General features: G+C 44.1%; 1 protein-coding gene across 2 annotated transcripts in view; it reads right to left on the reverse strand.

The window, feature by feature from the left end:
* The window catches only part of LOC117511350 (glutamate receptor ionotropic, NMDA 1-like), a 170047-nt gene that overhangs the window by 25575 nt on the left and 125132 nt on the right, over positions 1-19340 (reverse strand). For both annotated transcript variants that reach the window (XM_034171389.1, XM_034171388.1), the window contains 8 exons: positions 17759-17923; positions 16289-16407; positions 16101-16213; positions 15850-15998; positions 14713-14870; positions 8058-8219; positions 7669-7778; positions 7447-7592 (listed from right to left, as the gene is read on the reverse strand). In XM_034171389.1, coding sequence (XP_034027280.1) covers positions 7447-7592; positions 7669-7778; positions 8058-8219; positions 14713-14870; positions 15850-15998; positions 16101-16213; positions 16289-16407; positions 17759-17923 — 1122 coding nt within the window. The remainder of the gene's footprint in view (positions 1-7446; positions 7593-7668; positions 7779-8057; positions 8220-14712; positions 14871-15849; positions 15999-16100; positions 16214-16288; positions 16408-17758; positions 17924-19340) is intronic.

Below are 19340 nucleotides of genomic sequence, written 5' to 3' on the forward strand. Positions count from 1 at the left end.
CATGCATGCACATATCACTGTATGTCTGTCAACTTATCAAAACAAACGTGACACCAAAGAGGTTATATCTGAGACCCACCTTCATTGTAGTCATTATGAAGCCAGCGGAATAGCGATTTCTCATCCCCGCTTAGCAAATATTCTGCAATATCCACAGTTTCTGTCTCTGTACTTCGTCTAACCATCTGTCAGTTGCCTTCAAGGGGTCAGAAATTTGTTTGTCTCCAACTATCAACAAGGACTGGTCATTTTCGACAGCAGCGCGCTCTTCCTCCTTTGTCGGTAGTTTCTGTAACAATGCAGCACACGCGAGCACAGCCAGCTCTTCTTTCCATTTCTGTCCACTGCCGTACGTAGTCCTGGTTGTAACAGGCAATCCGCGGAGCTGACAAAAATGCTTTAAATCGTCAACTTTCCAGCGGTTGAAATGATCCAAATCATAGCACTCCTCGCTGCTTTCCGCCGCCATAGCTTGTGGGTTGGTAGCTGAAAAGTTAGCCTACCCATAATGCACCGCGTGGCCCGAGATGTGCACTTCACTTATACTAAAAGTTAGTGGTTAACAGTTAGCTGTAGGACCGCAAATTTTTTTTTAGCAGTTTATCGGTTTAGTGTTATAAAAGTTAACTTTTCAGTTAGCGGTTTAATGGTTATCGAAGCTAACTTTTCAGTTAGCTGTGTCCACCACAGGCTGAAAGTGGTTGTAACTCAAATAACTCAAGAACATAAATGAAATAAATAACTCACAACAGTCAGTACCACTCCTCTCCAGACAAAGCGCTGTGGTTAACACTTCCATTTTTTTGCTGAGCAACAAAATGTGAAACTGGAATGATTTTATTTTTATCGTTTTGCTTTACTGATCTTCCTATAAGCAAATGTCAGAAGAACATCCTGAAAAAGCCAGTGCAGATGTTTGTCACACCTGAAGAAAATGTTCTGATTTAGCCAATTTAAAGTGGATGTAGGCAGCGAGTGTTTCATGTGCTAATCCGCCATGGCTGCCATCTTACGCCACAAGTGTTTGAAGTGCTAATTAGCTGCTGCTAGCTGCTGCTGTTTGAAGTGCTAATCACATGATTACAGCCGTGTCAGACATCGAGCACAAACAGGACCTCAGGAAACTCTTCATGTTGTTTTCCTGAACAAAGATGTTCTGTGACAAAGACGGACGTGACACCAGACACAACACGTCCTCCACCAAAGAAAAACATAATACAATAAAATTAATTTGTTGATGATGATGATGTAGAGCAGGTAGCGTTGTGGCACAGGAGTTGAACTACCAACCTACAGGCGGATTCCAGGTGTGTACTTCAGGCTACCCATCTGTGTCCTTGGAGCTTGGACTGGAGCGGGTACCAAAGGTGGAGTGACCTGTGACGGATCATGGACTCTGATCTGGTTCACTCTGCAGTTCCTGGGGATCGAGTCCTCAGGTCTGTACAGGACTGACTTACTCTACAGTCACATGAGCTACAAATGAAGGCAACACGCAGATGGCGTTTGTAGCGTTGTGGGCATTCCTGAGGTGTGAACAGCTGTTGGCTACCTGTCCTTAACGTGTCCAATGTTTCATGATTACAAAGGGTGGGAAAAACAGACCCAGTCACCTTGACGTTTTCCTCTGTGATTGACTTAATTTGTTTATGTGTGACGTCTTTCATAGTGATGTTCCTGTATCGCTAGCCAGCATGCTAACATCACCATCAGGTGTTTTTAGATTTAAAAGTGTTTATTTCTTTATAACGTTTACAAAATATGTGAGAAACAGATTAGATTTATGCAGATTTCAGCAGTTTGAGCATTTTCCACCAACTTGGTTTATTTAGTTTGAGCGAGCAGCCGGCTGATGTCACACCGCCTTTCTTTACTCCCACTGGCTGTTGCCCTGTTGCATCACTCAGCATTTCCATATAATAGACTTCAGGTCTATTTTGGCCCCACCCAGCTGGCGGCATAGCGACTGTTGTCCCTCACGCCTGCTTACCCACAAGTCACTGGTTTGCTAACGGAACCAGAGAGCAATTCTTCTTCTACTCTATGACATCACACTTACAAAATGTTCGACCAGCCCATGAACCACTTCACCTGCCTTTACACCCACCTGAAGAGCTCCGCCTCCTCCCTCAGGGGAAACCCATGGTTCAGAAGAGCTCGATGTCATCAGCAAAACCGCCTGTCCTGGTTTTCAGCAGGAAACTCAGCGACAACATTAAAACTCCGTCTGTCCAAGCGTTCTGATATTTGATTGATTCAAAGTGTTCCCGCCTCATTAGTTTGACAAAATGAAACACAGTTGAATGAAGAGAGGTCAATCTTATTGGGGACAGAGATGACAGACGGTCAAATCCCTGTGAGTCCTGTTCTCAGCAACAGTGAGCCCACAGCAGAGACGGGCCGTCTGGAAAAATACCTCAGCGGCATTTTGGGTTACAATGTTCTGCATTTTGGGTTGCAGTGTTCTGAGGACATCTGAGCCCCTCTGTGGAAAGACACAGACACTGTCTCCTGTCCCCGGTAGGTTTATGAGGACAATGGAAACAGCATAAATCTGTTATATCTCTATGCAGAGCAGCACGTCTGAGCAGGTCCAAGCTCGTCACCAAGACGATCAAGACCGCTCTGCTGACGGAGGGTAAAACACTTTGCAAGGGGGTGGAATACTTCATGAAGAGGTGGTAGAATAGTTTGCTGGGGGGGGTAAAACACTTCGCAAGGGGGTGGAATACTTCACGAAGAGGTGGTAGAATAGTTTGCTGGGGGGGTAAAACACTTTGCAAGGGGGTGGAATACTTCACAAAGTGGTGGTAGAATAGTTTGCTGGGGGGTAAAACACTTTGCAAGGGGGTGGAATACTTCACAAAGTGGTGGTAGAATAGTTTGCTGGGGGGGTAAAACACTTTGCAAGGGGGTGGAATACTTCACAAAGTGGTGGTAGAATAGTTTGCTGGGGGGGTAAAACACTTTGCAAGGGGGTGGAATACTTCACGAAGAGGTGGTAGAATAGTTTGCTGGGGGGGTAAAACACTTTGCAAGGGGGTGGAATACTTCACAAAGTGGTGGTAGAATAGTTTGCTGGGGGGTAAAACACTTTGCAAGGGGGTGGAATACTTCACAAAGTGGTGGTAGAATAGTTTGCTGGGGGGGTAAAACACTTTGCAAGGGGGTGGAATACTTCACAAAGTGGTGGTAGAATAGTTTGCTGGGGGGGTAAAACACTTTGCAAGGGGGTGGAATACTTCACGAAGAGGTGGTAGAATAGTTTGCTGGGGGGGTAAAACACTTCGCCATGGGGTATAAATACCAGCGTAGGTAGAAGGACAGTCAGTATTTGTCCAATGAAAATCTAACTCAGGTTAATGTTTACTTTTTGTTCATTCTGCAGAGTTCTAATTTAAGTTTGCAAATTTGAAGTGCAGACGTTTTATTTTGAGGTAGTTCAGGACAGTCCTTATCTCCAGATCCCATGGCGTGAAGATGATGAGCCTCTACGGCTCGGCCTGGACGGGACGCCAGTCCAATATGGGTGTTGTGTTCTGCCTTGGTTCCTGCTCGTCTGGCCTCTCTCTCTCTCTCTCTCTCTCTCTCTGTCTCTCTCTCTCTTTCTTTTCAGGTGGCGTGCCTTGTGGAGCTGATGAACACACCTACCAGTAATCAACCCTCTTGTATTTAAACCCTGGTTCAACATCTCATCAGTGCCAGAAACTCAGTGTTCACAGCCTGGAAACATGGCCACTCTGTTTCCTAATTGAGCCTCTCTGTCTGCGTTCCGTGGCAGGACTTTTGACTGTATGTGTTTTTAATTGCATTTTTGCTGCGTTCTGTTTTTCCTATCTGGTTACTGGAGACAGACACCCTCTCTACTTTTAAGATTAAGCTTAAAACTTTGCTTTTTGAAAAAGCTTATAGTTAGGGCTGGATCAGGTGACCCTGAACCATCCCTTAGTTCTGCTTCTATAGACTTAGACTGCTGGGGGGTACCCATGATGCACCCAGTGTTTCTTTTTATTCACCTCTTTTTGCTCTGTATGCACCACTCTGCATTTAATCATTAGTGATTGATCTCTGCTCTCTTCCACAGCATGTCTTTTTCCTGATTCTCTCCCCTCAGCCCCAACCAGTCCCAGCAGAACACTGCCCCTCCCTGAGCCTGGTTCTGCTGGAGGTTTCTTCCTGTTAAAAGGGAGTTTTCCTTCCCACTGTCGCCAAGTGCTTGCTCATAGGGGGTCGTTTTGACCGTTGGGGTTTTTCTGTAATTATTGTATGGCTTTGCCTTACAATATAAAGCGCCTTGGGGCAACTGTTTGTTGTGATTTGGCGCTATATAAATAAAATTGATTTGATTTGATTTACTGAGTAAACTGTGATTCGTTGTAGCTCAGGTGTTCCAACACCTGCACTCAAACTGTCTCTGCTCCTCTGCAGTGACACCTCCCTCCACAGGGAGCAACCTGGCCCCCGGACAACCACCACCTCATCTCTGCCTGAATCTCCATCTGCACACCTGGTCTCATCGGGCTGCGGCTCCCTGTTTCCACCGCAGCGTGGGCTTGGTCTCCTCTCTCCAGACCTTATCATCATTCACAATTCTGCAGCACTTTACCTTGTACTCATTTCTGTACAATAAATCTGGTTTTCCTTCATCTGTTCAGCCTCCCTGCTTTGGAGTCAAATCCAGCTTTTGGGTCATGACCATAACAACAGGTTACTTCCAAAACTGGGGTTGGAACCTGTTTTTACAGCTGGGTGGACTGAGATCAGGCAGATTACATGTTTTGTCCAAGGACACAGGCAGGTTACCAGAAACACAGAACCTAGAACTTGGAATCGAGCCTGGTTGGTTGTTGAGATCAAAGAGTATGTTTTAAAATTATTGATGTTTAAAAAAGACATGCACGAAAAGTCAAAGGTCAGGGGCACTTTTTACAGGTCAGGTCTCCCATGTGTTGGTGCCATGAGTTGCAGCATCAAGCATACTATGGAACTGCCCTGAGTCCTGAATGGCAACCACCCAAGCAGACAACTGGTTCACCTGATCTCCCAGCCAGGTATGTGGTATGTGGGTGTGTCCTCGCCATTTTCCCGTTACATGGAGGCAAAACTCACCACATGGACTAAATATGGTGTCTGACGTTCCCTCACAGTGTCAGTGATCCTCTTCATCTGAGTCTCACTAAGTAACTGTTCACTGGACACAAAGTCATTCCAATGGGACCCAAAGATCCTCCACAGACACCTGGGACCAAAGACATCCAGTCCTCACCTGAGGTCACTGGTTAGAGTCCAAGTCTGACAACCAGACAGGAAGACAGGAAGCACCAGGACCCTAAAGACTTGGACCTTTGTTCTCCAGCAAAGACATCAGCATCACCAAACACCTCTGACCTTTGACTTCATGACACCATTCGATCTTTCAGGTGACTGACACACAGTCCACTTCAATGGTTCCATTTCGCTGATGTTCCAACATTTACATTTACAGTGCTATGTGACTAAAAAGATTAATCCAGGTTTTGAGTATATTTCTTATTGTTCCATGGGAAACAAGGTACCAGTAGATTCAGTAGATTCTCACAAATCCAACAAGACCAAGCATTCATGATATGCAGACTCTTAAGGCTATGAAATTGGGCTATTAGTAAAAAAAAAAGTAGAAAAGGGGGTGTTCACAATAATAGTAGTTTGGCATTCAGTCAGTGAGTTCATCAATTTTGTGGAACAAACAGGTGTGAATCAGGTGTCCCCTATTTAAGGATGAAGCCAGCACCTGTTGAACATGCTTTTCTCTTTGAAAGCCTGAGAAAAATGGGACGTTCAAGACATTGTTCAGAAGAACAGCGTAGTTTGATTAAAAAGTTGATTGGAGAGGGGAAAACTTATACGCAGGTACAAAAAATCATAGGCTGTTCATCTACAATGATCTCCAATGCTTTAAAATGGACAAAACAAACAGAGACCCGTGGAAGAAAATGGAAAACAACCATCAAAATGGATAGAAGAATAACCAGAATGGCAAAGGCTCACCCATTGATCAGCTCCAGGATGATCAAAGACAGTCTGGAGTTACCTGTAAGTGCTGTGACAGTTAGAAGACACCTGTATGAAGCTAATTTATTTGCAAGAATCCCCCGCAAAGTCCCTCTGTTAAATAAAAGACATGTGCAGAAGAGGTTACAATTTGCCAAAGAACACATCAACTGGCCTAAAGAGAAATGGAGGAATATTTTGTGGACTGATGAGAGTAAAATAGTTCTTTTTGGGTCCAAGGGCTGCAGACAGTTTGTGAGACGACCCCCAAACTCTGAATTCAAGCCACAGTTCACAGTGAAGGCAGTGAAGCATGGTGGTGCAAGCATCATGATATGGGCATGTTTCTCCTACTATGGTGTTGGGCCTATATATATCGCATACCAGGTATCATGGATCAGTTTGGATATGTCAAAATACTTGAAGAGGTCATGTTGCCTTATGCTGAAGAGGACATGCCCTTGAAATGGGTGTTTCAACAAGACAATGACCCCAAGATCACTAGTAAACGAGCAAAATCTTGGTTCCAAACCAACAAAATTAATGCCTCGCAGATGTGAAGAAATCATGAAAAACTGTGGTTATACAACTAAATACTAGTTTAGTGATTCACAGGACTGCTAAAAAAGCAGTTTGAACATAATAGTTTTGAGTTTGTAGCGTCAACAGCAGATGCTACTATTATTGTGAACACCCCCTTTTCTACTTTTTTTTTTACTAATAGCCCAATTTCATAGCCTTAAGAGTGTGCATATCATGAATGCTTGGTCTTGTTGGATTTGTGAGAATCTACTGAAGCTACTGGTAGCTTGTTTCCCATGTAACAATAAGAAATATACTCAAAACCTGGATTAATCTTTTTAGTCACACAGCACTACTATTATTCTGAACACTACTGCATGTTCTGATCATTTCGTGGCATCTGCACTGAGATGGGTCAGACTGGCGTGATGATGCGCTTCCTGTTTTCACTGGTTGTGTTCCGTCTCTTTTCTAAGTTCTAATAAACGCTGCGGTGTTTCAGTTTCACGCTGATTTTCTTGCACATTCTCTGCAGTGTGCCTCACTTTTCACAAAAATGCAGAATGCAAAGACATAGAAAAGAACATAGATCTTAACCTTTAACCTTTAGTGTCACACCTTTCAGCCACATAGTTCCTAGTATCAAAACATCCTCCCTGAAAAATGAACTAAACAGCTTAAAGACGTCATCAGAACACAAACAGACCGATTGTTAAAGTTCAATCAAACCTAAACATGATGAAACTGTGAGTCTGGAAATAAAATACAGATGAGCAGAATGACGTTGACTCCAAAAGCAGCCCCTAGTTGGACCCCAAAGCTGAGGCAAGCAGGTTGTAGCCCAGCGAGTTACCATCAGAATGACATAGGGTGTGTTAGATGACGATGGCGTACCTGCAGGTTCTTCCTCCAGACGTTGACGGCGGCGAAAGCAAGTTGCATCTGTTTCCTGCGCGCATCCTTGTGTCGTTTGTACGCGATCTCGATGAAAATCAGGAAGATACCAGCAACAATTCCACCAGCAACCAGCATGAAGACGCCTGAGGACAGGAGGCCACGTGAAACCGCAAACCTCACTGGAACCGCGCATTCTTACAGATCAGGGCGGCTTCCTACCTGCCATATTCTCAAAGGTGAGCGTCGCTGGGGCGTTACTCCTGGAGTCACACTCCTGGTATCGAACCCACGTCTTGTCCAGGTCCTCCATGAAGCCGTTCTCATGAGAGCTATAAGAAGACAAGGAGTCTGAGTGTCCTCTGAAGATCAGCAGTACAAGATTAGTCCATGAGCCAACAGTCATCTTTGACCTCATCAGTACCACTTAAAGGGACCAAAGGGTACTTACAGTCCAAACTCATGTACTGTGAAATGTATGATTAGTTATGTTACCCCATAACATGATAACTAATCATGGCAGATGGTGAAAACAGGTCCATTTTAAAAGGAAAACCTGCTTGGCTCATGGACCAGATGTCTGAGTCAAAGGTCATCAGGGTGTACTTTACCTCAGAATAGCCAGAGAAACATTCTGCTTCCACGGACTGTCCTTCCTCATTCCGATTCCAAATCCCGAGCGGAAGAACAGCTCTCCTGTTGTCACCAAATCACATTTCTGTGATGCTTCAAACTCCAACACGGCGCTGTCCCAGATGAAGGCGTGAAGCTTACTGTGGACAGTAGGAAGGACAAGTCAGGTACGAGGGAGGAGAACGCCAACTACACAAAAACTGATCAGACGAGACAGTGGACTGATGATAAAGGTAGTCTGAAATCAGAGCGGACCAGATTCAGTCCGATTATAAGCCAACCTGGATGCTGAAGTGGACACACTGCTTTCCTTACTACAAGTGCAAGCATGGCCAGCAGGTGGTGCTGTGCACTGAGTAAAAATTCACTCCCAGACACCAAAAGCTGTTCTAACGATGCAATGGTCCTCCAGGTTTAGCTTTTCTGTAGGTCATCCACCTTTGATACCAGAGATAGTTTGCGTTCGCTGTGGATCAGCAAATGTCAAAGACAACACAGATCCGACACGAATCGAGCAAACAATCTCTTGAAGCTGAGCTAAAAGAACAATCTCTAAGTGGCTTCCTCAGTTGAAGGAAACCTGGAACACTTACATAGGTGTGTTCTGGAACTGGAGTCAAGGTTGTTGGAGTCAAAGGCCAGATGGGTTTAGCAGTGAATGTGTTGCTTAAAATGTTTTATATATATATATATATATATATATATATATATATATATGTGTGTGTGTGTGTGTGTGTGTGTGTGTCAGGTTTTGGCCCTGAGCACGGTGATGGTTTTGTTTTTCCTCCTTTCTTCTACCCACCATCTGCTCCTGCTTTGCTTTATTAGTTGTTTCTTTTCATCATGTGTTTTCTCTCTGTTCTATTTTTCTTTGTCACTTTGTTTCCTTTGTTACTTTTCATACTTCTGCCATGGTTTAGTTCCTTTCTTGTTTTGCTCACTCAGTCTGTGTTTTCATTGTTTATTATTTAGTTATCATCTGTTTATTATTGCTATTCTCTGTTCTGCTTTAGTATCGTTTTTTTGGTTTCTGTTCTCTTCTAGTTTTCTTCTCACTATCTTGCCCCATCCATACTCTTTGTCCACCTGCCACGCCCCCTTTCTAGATCCTTCTCCTCATGTGCCCCTTGTTAACGCCTGCTTATTTAATCTCCTCCCAGCCATCACACCTTTGCCAGTTTGTCGGCGCTTCTAGCACACATTCCAGCCTTTTGTATTAAGTCCTAATTTGTCTTGCCGTGTACCTGTATCTTGCTCCATGTTTCTTGACCGCGCCTTTTGCCTCAGCCCTTATGTCAGTGTTTGCTCGTGCCTCCGAGCCCTGCCTGGATAGGACTGCGTTTTTGCCTTACCCTGTCTGTACCTGTGCTCTGCTGCCTGACAACTTGTGTACCGAACCTCAGCCTGGAATAAACACGACAACTACTTTTACTTCAAAGCCTGGTCCACACTCTCTGGGTGCCGGGCTCCGGCCCAGCCTGACTATATATATATATATATATATATATATATATATATATATATATATATATATATATATATATATATATACATGAGGTCTATTAGAAAAGTATCCGACCTTATTATTTTTTTCAAAAACCATATGGATTTGAATCACGTGTGATTACATCAGACATGCTTGAACCCTCGTGGGCATGCGAGAGTTTTTTTCACGCCTGTCAGTTACATCATTCGCCTGTGGGCAGTCTTTGAGTGAGGAGTGGCCCACCCTCTCGTGGATTTTTTCATTGTTTAGGAATGGCTCAGAGACTGCTGCTTTGTTTGATCAAAGTTTTTCAAAACTGTAAGGCACAACTGAGTGGACACCATTCGATAAATTCAGCTGGTTTTTGGTAAAAATTTTAATGGCTGATGAGAGATTTTGGTCTGGTAGTGTCGCTTTAAGGACGACCCATGGCGCCTGACGGCGACCTGCGCTTCGAGGCGGCAGCGTCTCACCGTTTCAAGTTGAAAACTTCCACATTTCAGGCTCTGTTCACCCAGGAAGTCGTCAGAGAACAGAGAACTTTCAGAAGAAGTCGGCATGAGGAGTTTATTCGGACATTCCATTGTTAACGGACATTTTGTAATGAAAGAACGTGGGCAGAGTCGCATGTCGGGCCGGACCCGACCGCGGGGGGTCGCGACAGGAAAAACACCTCCGTTGGAAACCTTAACGGGCAAGATGGAACATGCCCAAGCTGTTAAACAATTTCTCAGTTACTCACTTGTTGAAAGCCATCAAAAGCCGCCTGAATTTTACAAATGGTTTTCAACACGGAGGTGTTTTTCCTGTCGCGGCGCACACAGATTGCGCGCACGTCTTTCATTAAAAAATGTTCTTAAACAGTGGAATGTCCGCATAAAGTGCTCATGCCGGCCTCTTCTGAATCTTCTCTGTTCTCTCACGACGTCCTGGGTGAATTAAGCCTTAAATTAGATGTTTTCAGGTCGAAACAGGCCGACGACGGCGCCTGGAAGCGCTGCACAGGAAACAGGAAAAATGCTTCGACAGGAAACGCTGCGACTGAAAAGTTATCTTTTATGAAGCTAAACTGATAACCACCCAAAAAATTATCGGAAGCTACAGCTAACTGATAACTTTCAGTATTGTCTCCGGTACACTTGCAATTATTAACAAGCTGATTTTGAGTTTTAACTCTACAAATCACTTCTGGTAGCATCAAAGGTGACCACAAACCCAAACAATGAGTCAGCACTTCTGTCTGTGCGCCCTGCCCACTGCTGGAAATGCCTGTTTATTACATATTTTGCAGCGATGAAGCAATTGAGAGGAACTAAGCTCAATTCTCACAAACACAAAAAACACCATTATTCCTTAACAGCATATGGTAGTGCCGCGGTGAGGCAGAGGTCTTGGAAAATAAAGCAGTTTTGCCTTATGGTTTTGATTTATAAATCAAATTAATGTAAATTCTGTCATTTGTACAAAGTTAAACTATAACACATACCTTTTCATTTTAAATAATGCACTAATTCTGAAGTTTCGCAACAAACACAGACCGATGCCAAAGGGATTATGGGGAAAATGAGCCTCTGCTAACATCAGTGCTTAATTTGTAAAGTGGGAGGTCCCGGAGTGCAGAGGATGGGTGGCTCCGGGGCAGAAGGAAAAAAAAAGGGGGGGGGGCGGCTTGCGAACAACACTGTGCGCCACACCGAAAATAAACTGGGCATGTATTGTAGCCATAATAACACTAGTCACACCAAATCCGGATAGAGTACAAATTCCTGTTTAATGATGTACAGTGGTCCCTCGTTTATCGCGGGAGTTACGTTCTCCGTGTTCACACCGGGCGCGACGTGAGCGACTGCAGCCACAGGCTGCCATGTAATCCCTTTGTAAGGACGCGTTTTGGCGCCAAACCGCACAGCGCGAAGCGAGTGAAGCGATTTTGAGCGTTTTGCGCGTTTGTAGCGCGATATTGTGTCGCGTCACGTTGTCCTCCTCCCCAAGTTGAAAAATCTGAACTTTTTTGTCTTGTCGCGCCGCGATGACCAATGACCAATCAGGGACTGAATATGTAGTGACGTGGAGATGTCTGGAGTTTGACTGAAGATGTGAACATGTCCTGTCTCTGGTAGCAGCCTGTGAGCAGGACTTATGTCTCTTTTGTCCTTTATTTCACAATTATGAGAGAGTTTTTGGAGCGAGCAGCAGCCCCACAGCAGGGGGAGCAGAGTTTTTCTTTTTATTTTACGTGCGCACGCGAGGGAATCATCCATGGAGATTATTTTACTTATTAACTACACAGATGTATAATAAAGCAAATGGTGACTGGTTTCTAAAGACAATTATGACAGAGTTTTTTGGGAAAGAGTGAGGAGCAGCCTCACAGCAAGCAGCAGAGTTTCGTTCTTTCTTTTTTTTTATTTTACGTGTGCGCGCGAGCGAATCGTCTGTGTGGAGAATATTTTATTAATTAACTACACAGATGTATAATAAAACAAATGGTGACTGGTTTATAAACACAATTATGACAGATTTTTTGGTGGAAGAGTGAGCTGCAGCAAGCGTGAACGGGACAGTTGGTCCTCAAACTGGGTCCCGCAGAGGCGGAAGGACCGCTGAAAGCGGCCGTCATCCAGACGCAGCTCCTGCAGCAAATAATGATACTCTCTGCATTGGGAGCTTTCCACAACAACTCGCTCCGTGTGATCAAGGTCCGTCATGATGACTTGACGCCAAGCGGAATGGAAGCTCCTCCTATATGATGATGCACCGGGGCGAATTTTCGCAGCGAAAGTCCACCCAAGCAGAGCGACACACCGGCGAAGGAGGCGCGTCCGTCGCCACGCGACCCCCGCGAATTTGTAGCGTTTGATCGCGCCCAGTGTGAAGGCGGCATTAAATCCGCGAAGTAGTGCTATTTTTTACACTTATTATAGATGTTTTAAGGCTGTAAAACCCCTCACTACACACTTTTCTCAAACAGGCATTAACATTTTCTGACTTTTCTCTCTTGTGTAAACTCTTTTTTCTTCTGTGGGAGAAAATTATAAACAGACACACGCAGAACACAATGCGCATGCTCTCCCTTCACTCACTGCCTCCAGGGGTACGGATGCGGGACCCGCAAAGAATCCAAGTCCTCTCTCGGTGGCCATGGAGCTCTGCGGCTGTGGTCAACATCCGGATCAAAACAGCGAGCGTAGCCTCTGGACCTGTTGCCAGATTTGGCGCAATTCTGCACAGCAGACAGGAGGGCGGCGGTGTGAGTGGCAGTGAGAGCAATCGCGGTGATTTTTAAAAAAATATATTTTGTTAGTCAAGAGAGGTGGCGGATCACGGATCCAGTATACATAGCTGGCGGAGCCAACGTCAGAGGTTCTGGAGCGTGCGTCCAAGGTTCCAGAGTGTGCTCCGGCTTGCTCCCCCTCAAATTAAGCCCCAGCTAACACTGATTGGTTGACTCATTCATTCTATGTAAAAACCAACACGTTAATGTGACGTGTGTGTTGGTGTTTACATATAAAAGTGCTTTTGTAAAATATGCCATTTTTTTATTTGTAAAAACAAACAAACAAAAATTGCAAAAGCCAAGTTGTAATTAGACAACCGTCTAATATAACGGAGGTCAAAATAAATAAAACACTGCCATCTACTGGTGCCCAGATGCTCAGACCCTAACCCATAATCCTTTGCGTGCCAGAGGGTTGCTGCGGTTTAAACAACACAGAGAGAAAACACATGACAACAATTGTAAATGAACATTATACAACCAAAATGTACATTTTTATTTCTTTTCATCAGCTGCAGCAAGAGGCTGCAACAACTCAACAACAGCGCAAAGGATTATGAGATATCTTAATACTTAGGGCAAATATTGCCATGAACACTACTGGCCAGGAGATGGCAATAGAGCCCGTGAAAACTTGCCAAAACAAATATTCCAAATAATCCGTTTCTGCTACGTTTAAGCTGTGTGGAATTTAATAAATGCAAACTGAATTTCAAACATCTTATATATATTACTCTGGAACAAAGAGGACAGACAGTGTTTGACATAAGCAGAATGTTAAAAAGCAAACAGGAAGCAATTGCAGCTCACAGTGATTCCAAATGAAAATAATGGAGAAGCAATCTGAGCTCCTTCTGGCATTTTTACATAAAACAAACACAATAACAATGTCTATAAACCCAGAGAATATATTCACAAGAGTTTTAGGCACAATATACAAAGGGTTTAATGCTGTTGTCCATGTGGAGCCTGATGAGAGCATCGCAAATGCATTTCTCCTGTTGTAAATGTACTGAGATTACCCATAAAGCACTTTGTGGAGACACAATGTCCACACTAAAACTTTCAAAATTAGTGCATTACTTTAAAACTAAAACATATATCTGTTATTTTCACTTTATAAAACTTCAGACGTGACGTTAATTTAAATAACTTGTCCGAAATTTGTTTGGTTAAAATTTTAACCATAAGTTAAAACTGTATGCCTCTGGATGACTTGGATGATATTGCCATTGAGTTAATATGGAGTTGAAAAAAGTCATCTTTTTTTCCCCTTTTGCTTTCTTTCTTTTCTGTGACCAGTTCTCCTTTGCCTGCAGAGGATAGAGCAGTTTCTCCTGGAACCAGCTCTCCTCTGTTTGCAGAGGACAGAACTGCCCATCTACTACAAAACATTTAACAGGTAGGCACTTAAATCTTTGATATGACTCCATAAATGTTTGTAACTGTTAAGCTTTGCTCACCATGCCTGCAAAAATATGTTAGTCTAAAAATTATCGGACCAAAATTTAATAGAAGATAATTCGTCCACTGATGATTTTCAACACTATCTGAAATGCTAATCCGATAATGAAAACATTCACTTCAATAATTAGCGGATTAGCGGAATTGTGTCCACCACTGGTGAACAGTACGTCTGGTATTTCTATTTGTGTATTTTTATTTATATTTGCAAACTGTTTTTCTTATTTACTTTCACATTTGATACTCTGTGTGCTTCTTACTCTGTCTGCTGATATAAATGCTGCTGGAATCTCAATTTCCCTGAGGGAGTCTTCCCAAGGGATCAATAAAGGTCTATCTAATATAAACTAATCTAACCGTGAGACCACAGTCAGGCCTATTGGCAGAGAGTTGGAGAGATGCGCACTTGTCTCGGACGGCCTGGATGGCCTCGGCGGCACTCTCGTAGTTGTGCTTCTCCATGTGTCGGTACATGGTGCTCAGCTCCACCTGCCGTCTAAAGTAGATGTCCACTGAGCTCTGCTTTACCGTGGCGTAGATGAACTTATCCGATGGATTCCGCAGCTGCAAGCAAGAGATCACAGCTTTTCACCCACAAACAGAAAGGAAGGCAACAAAAAAACCTGCAAAAATGCTTTTGTTGCTTATTGTATTAAAATAAAAACCTAAACCTATTCAAATCAAATCTCAAAGCCATTTAGAACATGTGAATATATCCAGGACTCAGAAATAAAATCCCCCCAACCATAGTTGTTTGTCTCATTGGTGTCGTCGTTTGTCTTGTTGGTGCCCTCGTTTGTCTCTGTGTCCTCATCGTTTGTGTCGTTGGTGTCCTCGTTTGTCTCGTTGGTGTCATCGTGTGTCTTGTTGGTGCCCTCGTTTGTTTCGTTGGTGTCGTTGTTTGTCTTGTTGATGCCCTCGTTTGTCTCGGTGTCGTTGTTTGTCTTGATGGTGCCCTCGTTTGTTTTGTTGGTGTTGTTGTTTGTCTCGCTGGTGCCTTCATTTGTCTCGGTGGTGTCGTCGTTTGTCTCGGTGGTGTTGTTGTTTGTCTCGTTGATGCCTTTGTTTGTCTCGTTGGTGCCTTCATTTGTCTCGGTGGTGTCGTCATTTGTCTCGGTGGTGTCGTCGTTTGTCTCGGTGGTGTCGTTGTTTGTCTTGTTGGTGCCGTCGTTTGTCTCAGCGGTGCCGTTGTTTGTCTCGGTGTCGTCGTTTGTTTCGTTGGTGTCGTCGTTTGTCTTGTTGGTGCCCTCGTTTGTCTCGTTGGTGTCGTCGTTTGTCTCGTTGGTGTCGTCGTTTGTCTCGTTGGTGTCGTCGTTTGTCTCAGAGGTGCCGTCGTTTGTCTCAGCGGTGCACTGACTGTGATTGGATGACTTTTCAGCTTCTAAACAAGTTTATTGTCAAACTTTGGCTCTGGAGAATCCCGAGAAATGTCAAATTTCTGTTCAGTAGTTTCAGTCATCATTTGTCCTGAGGCAGTTCAGTTCATCCTTGTTCATCCTTGTTCCACTACATGATGACAGGAAATAAATTTCTGGTGTCTCACCCTGGGGTCATTGATGCCAGTGATGCGCTCCTCAGGCCGGTCCAGCACCAGGAAGGCTGCCAGGTTAGCAGTGTAAGATGCTACAATAATCATGGCAAAACCCGCCCACACCATACCCAGAATCCTCGCTGAGAAACTCCTTGGAGCTCCTACAAACACACATTTGAGGTGGTTGCTTCAAAACAGGAATCAGTCCTGCAGCTGACAAAGGCACCAAATGGGTAGAAACCTCACACGTTTTCTACACCCACCTTCTCCAATCCCAGAGTTCAGAAGCACTCCCCATGAGAACCACATGGCGGAGGACAAAGTGAGGGCATCTTCTTCTTCTTCTTCGCTGTTCACTTTAAACCTTCCAAAGGGGCTGCACACAGAGATATTACCACCCTGCTGGTACCCTGTAGTACTGAAGTAACTTCAGTGTACTGTGTGTACTTACCTGAACCGGTCTAAAAGGTAAAGCATCACTGCCACCACGTGGACCGACAGGCCAACTAACAGCCACAGTGTGCTCTGGAACGGCTGCATGAATGAGTCCAGAGTGCTGCGTGGGATTTCCTGCATGCATGCAAGAAAAAACATGCACACAACAAAGCCCAGTGAAAAACATTCACACAACAAAGCCCCTTGCAAAAAAAAAAAAACACACAACAAAGCCTGGTGAAAAACACACACACAACAAAGCCCAGTGAAAAACACAACAAAGCGCTGTGAAAAACACAAACACAACAAAGCCCAGTAAAAAACACAAATCCCAGTGAAAAACACAAACACAACAAAGCCCTGTGAATAACACAACAAAGCCCAGTGAAAAACACAACAAAGCCCAGTGAAAAACACAACAAAGCCCTGTGAAAAACACAACAAAGCCCTGTGAAAAACACAACAAAGCCCAGTGAAAAACACAACAAAGCCCTGTGAAAAACACAACAAAGCCCAGTGAAAAACACAACAAAGCCCTGTGAAAAACACAACAAAGCCCTGTGAAAAACACAACAAATCCCAGTGAAAAACAAAAGCAACAAAGCCCCATGAAAAACACAACAAAGCCCCGTGAATAACACAACAAAGCCCAGTGAAAAACACAACAAAGCCCAGTGAAAAACACAACAAAGCCCAGTGAAAAACACAACAAAGCCCTGTGAAAAACACAACAAAGCCCTGTGAAAAACACAACAAATCCCAGTGAAAAACAAAAGCAACAAAGCCCCATGAAAAACACAACAAAGCCCCGTGAATAACACAACAAAGCCCAGTGAAAAACACAACAAAGCCCAGTGAAAAACACAACAAAGCCCAGTGAAAAACACAACAAAGCCCTGTGAAAAACACAACAAAGCCCTGTGAAAAACACAACAAATCCCAGTGAAAAACAAAAGCAACAAAGCCCCATGAAAAACACAACAAAGCCCCGTGAATAACACAACAAAGCCCAGTGAAAAACACAACAAAGTGCTGTGAAAAACACAAACACAACAAAGTGCCGTGAAAAACACAAACATAACAAAACCCCATGAAAAACACACACAACAAAACTTCCATGAGAAACAGAAACACAACAAAGCTCCGTAAAAAACACAACAAAGCCCCGTGAAAACAGAAACACAACAAAGCCCCATGAAAAACAACAAAGCCCCGTGAAAACAGAAACACAACAAAGCCCTGTGAAAAACACAACAAAGTGCTGTGAAAAACACAACAAAGTGCTGTGAAAAACACAAACATAACAAAGCCCCATGAAGAACACAAACACACACACACAAAGTGTAATGACAAATGGAAATACAACAAAGTGTTTTTTTTTTTTTTTTTTTTGCCTTTTCCATAGACTTCTCACGTTTCAGCTTTGGGGTTGTATAATGTGGTTGTGAACATTTCCAGAAAGTGACGTCCACAGTGTTTTTCTGACCTTCTTCACCAGGATGGTGAGCCCCTGGTATTTGAAGGGTTTGGAGAACTCGATGTACTGGGCTCGCTCATTGTTAATGGTGAGCGGAGCCACAATCATGTCAGCCAGACCTCCGAGCAGCTCCCCCATCATCCCGTTCCACTCCTTCTTGTTACTGTTGTTGACCTGCAGAGGGAAGAAGAGTTAGTGCTGCTGGTTCTTAAGACGCTGAGAGCAGCTGGTGTCTGTCCCAAAACATGGGCCAAAGTGCAAAAGAGATGTATCTTGTAGTTATAAGAGACGTCTCATGATGCACACTGATTTGATTGGACAGTTTGAAAGTGGGTGGGCCATCGTGGATTCAGGGATCATTTTGAAGCATGGACCAACATCAGCAGCTCCTCCCATCTCTCAGTCTCCATCACACGAACAAATTAAAACGCTGCCGACCACAATTGTGGCATTATGGGTAATTCATCAAGTGGTCTACAAGTGCTACTCACTCCACGGGCGACACTGACTAAGGACGCAGCATGTTATTCTTCATTTAGGTTTCTGTGGTTGAACATGGTGGTCCATGTTTGGACTTTGGACCGAGAACCACTAACCCAGACCAGGTCAAGGACCTGAGAGCCTGAATAAACTACGAGTATCAAGGTGTCACTGAGTCACTAACTTTCACACACAAAGTCTTTGAGGTGATGTCACATACAAGGTTTCACAGACTCTGCCCCTAGTGGCCACATTTAGAACAGCAGCATGCCCAACCTTGAACTGGTCTGAGGTCTTCAGGGGTCTCCTGGTCTTTGTCAAGGTATCGTGTACACATCGACACCACAGACACACACAGACAAGCAGACCTTCAGCAACACACGCAAGCAGGAGGAGGAGCACGAGGAGGAGGTAGATCTCCAGCCGCCTCCTCCTGCTAACTGAATGTGGTGTAAATTATATGTTGCAGCATCCCGGTGACAAAGAAAGAGAGAGAGTTTAATGACTAAATGTCTCCCGGCCTGAACAAGGTCACATTCAAAGACGGAGCCATGGTTGCCACGGTAACAGTTCCAGAGAAACTGTGTGCTGGCTGTGAATCAGCAACCGGATCAGGAAGAAAGAGATCTGCTGGTCCAGGTGTTTACATGACATTGCTCTGTACACTCTCTGTAAACGTTTGTACATTTGCCTTCTTTCTCATGAGAACGGTGTTGTGCTGTTTTGCACTTCACCCTGAGAACGTACGTGTTATTCAACCTTTTTTAGCTTTGTCTTCTTTCTCATGAGAACGGTGTTGTGCTGTTTTGCACTTCACCCTGAGAACGTACGTGTTATTCAACCTTTTTTAGCTTTGTCTTCTTTCTCATGAGAACGGTGTTGTGCTGTTTTGCACTTCACCCTGAGAACGTACGTGTTATTCAACCTTGTTTAGCTTTGTCTTCTTTCTCATGAGAACGGAGATGTGCTGTTTTGCACCTGTCTTAATGCAATCCTGAGAATTCAATTTTGTTTTGACGTTTGTGATGTGGTGTTTAGTGTGAAGGAGTGTGGAAGACAGGACACTTCAGAAAGATGCAGAACAGCTGATACCTGCAACAGACGAACGAGA

The sequence above is a fragment of the Thalassophryne amazonica genome, chromosome 5, assembly GCF_902500255.1.
Source record: "Thalassophryne amazonica chromosome 5, fThaAma1.1, whole genome shotgun sequence".
Classification (NCBI taxonomy): domain Eukaryota; kingdom Metazoa; phylum Chordata; class Actinopteri; order Batrachoidiformes; family Batrachoididae; genus Thalassophryne; species Thalassophryne amazonica.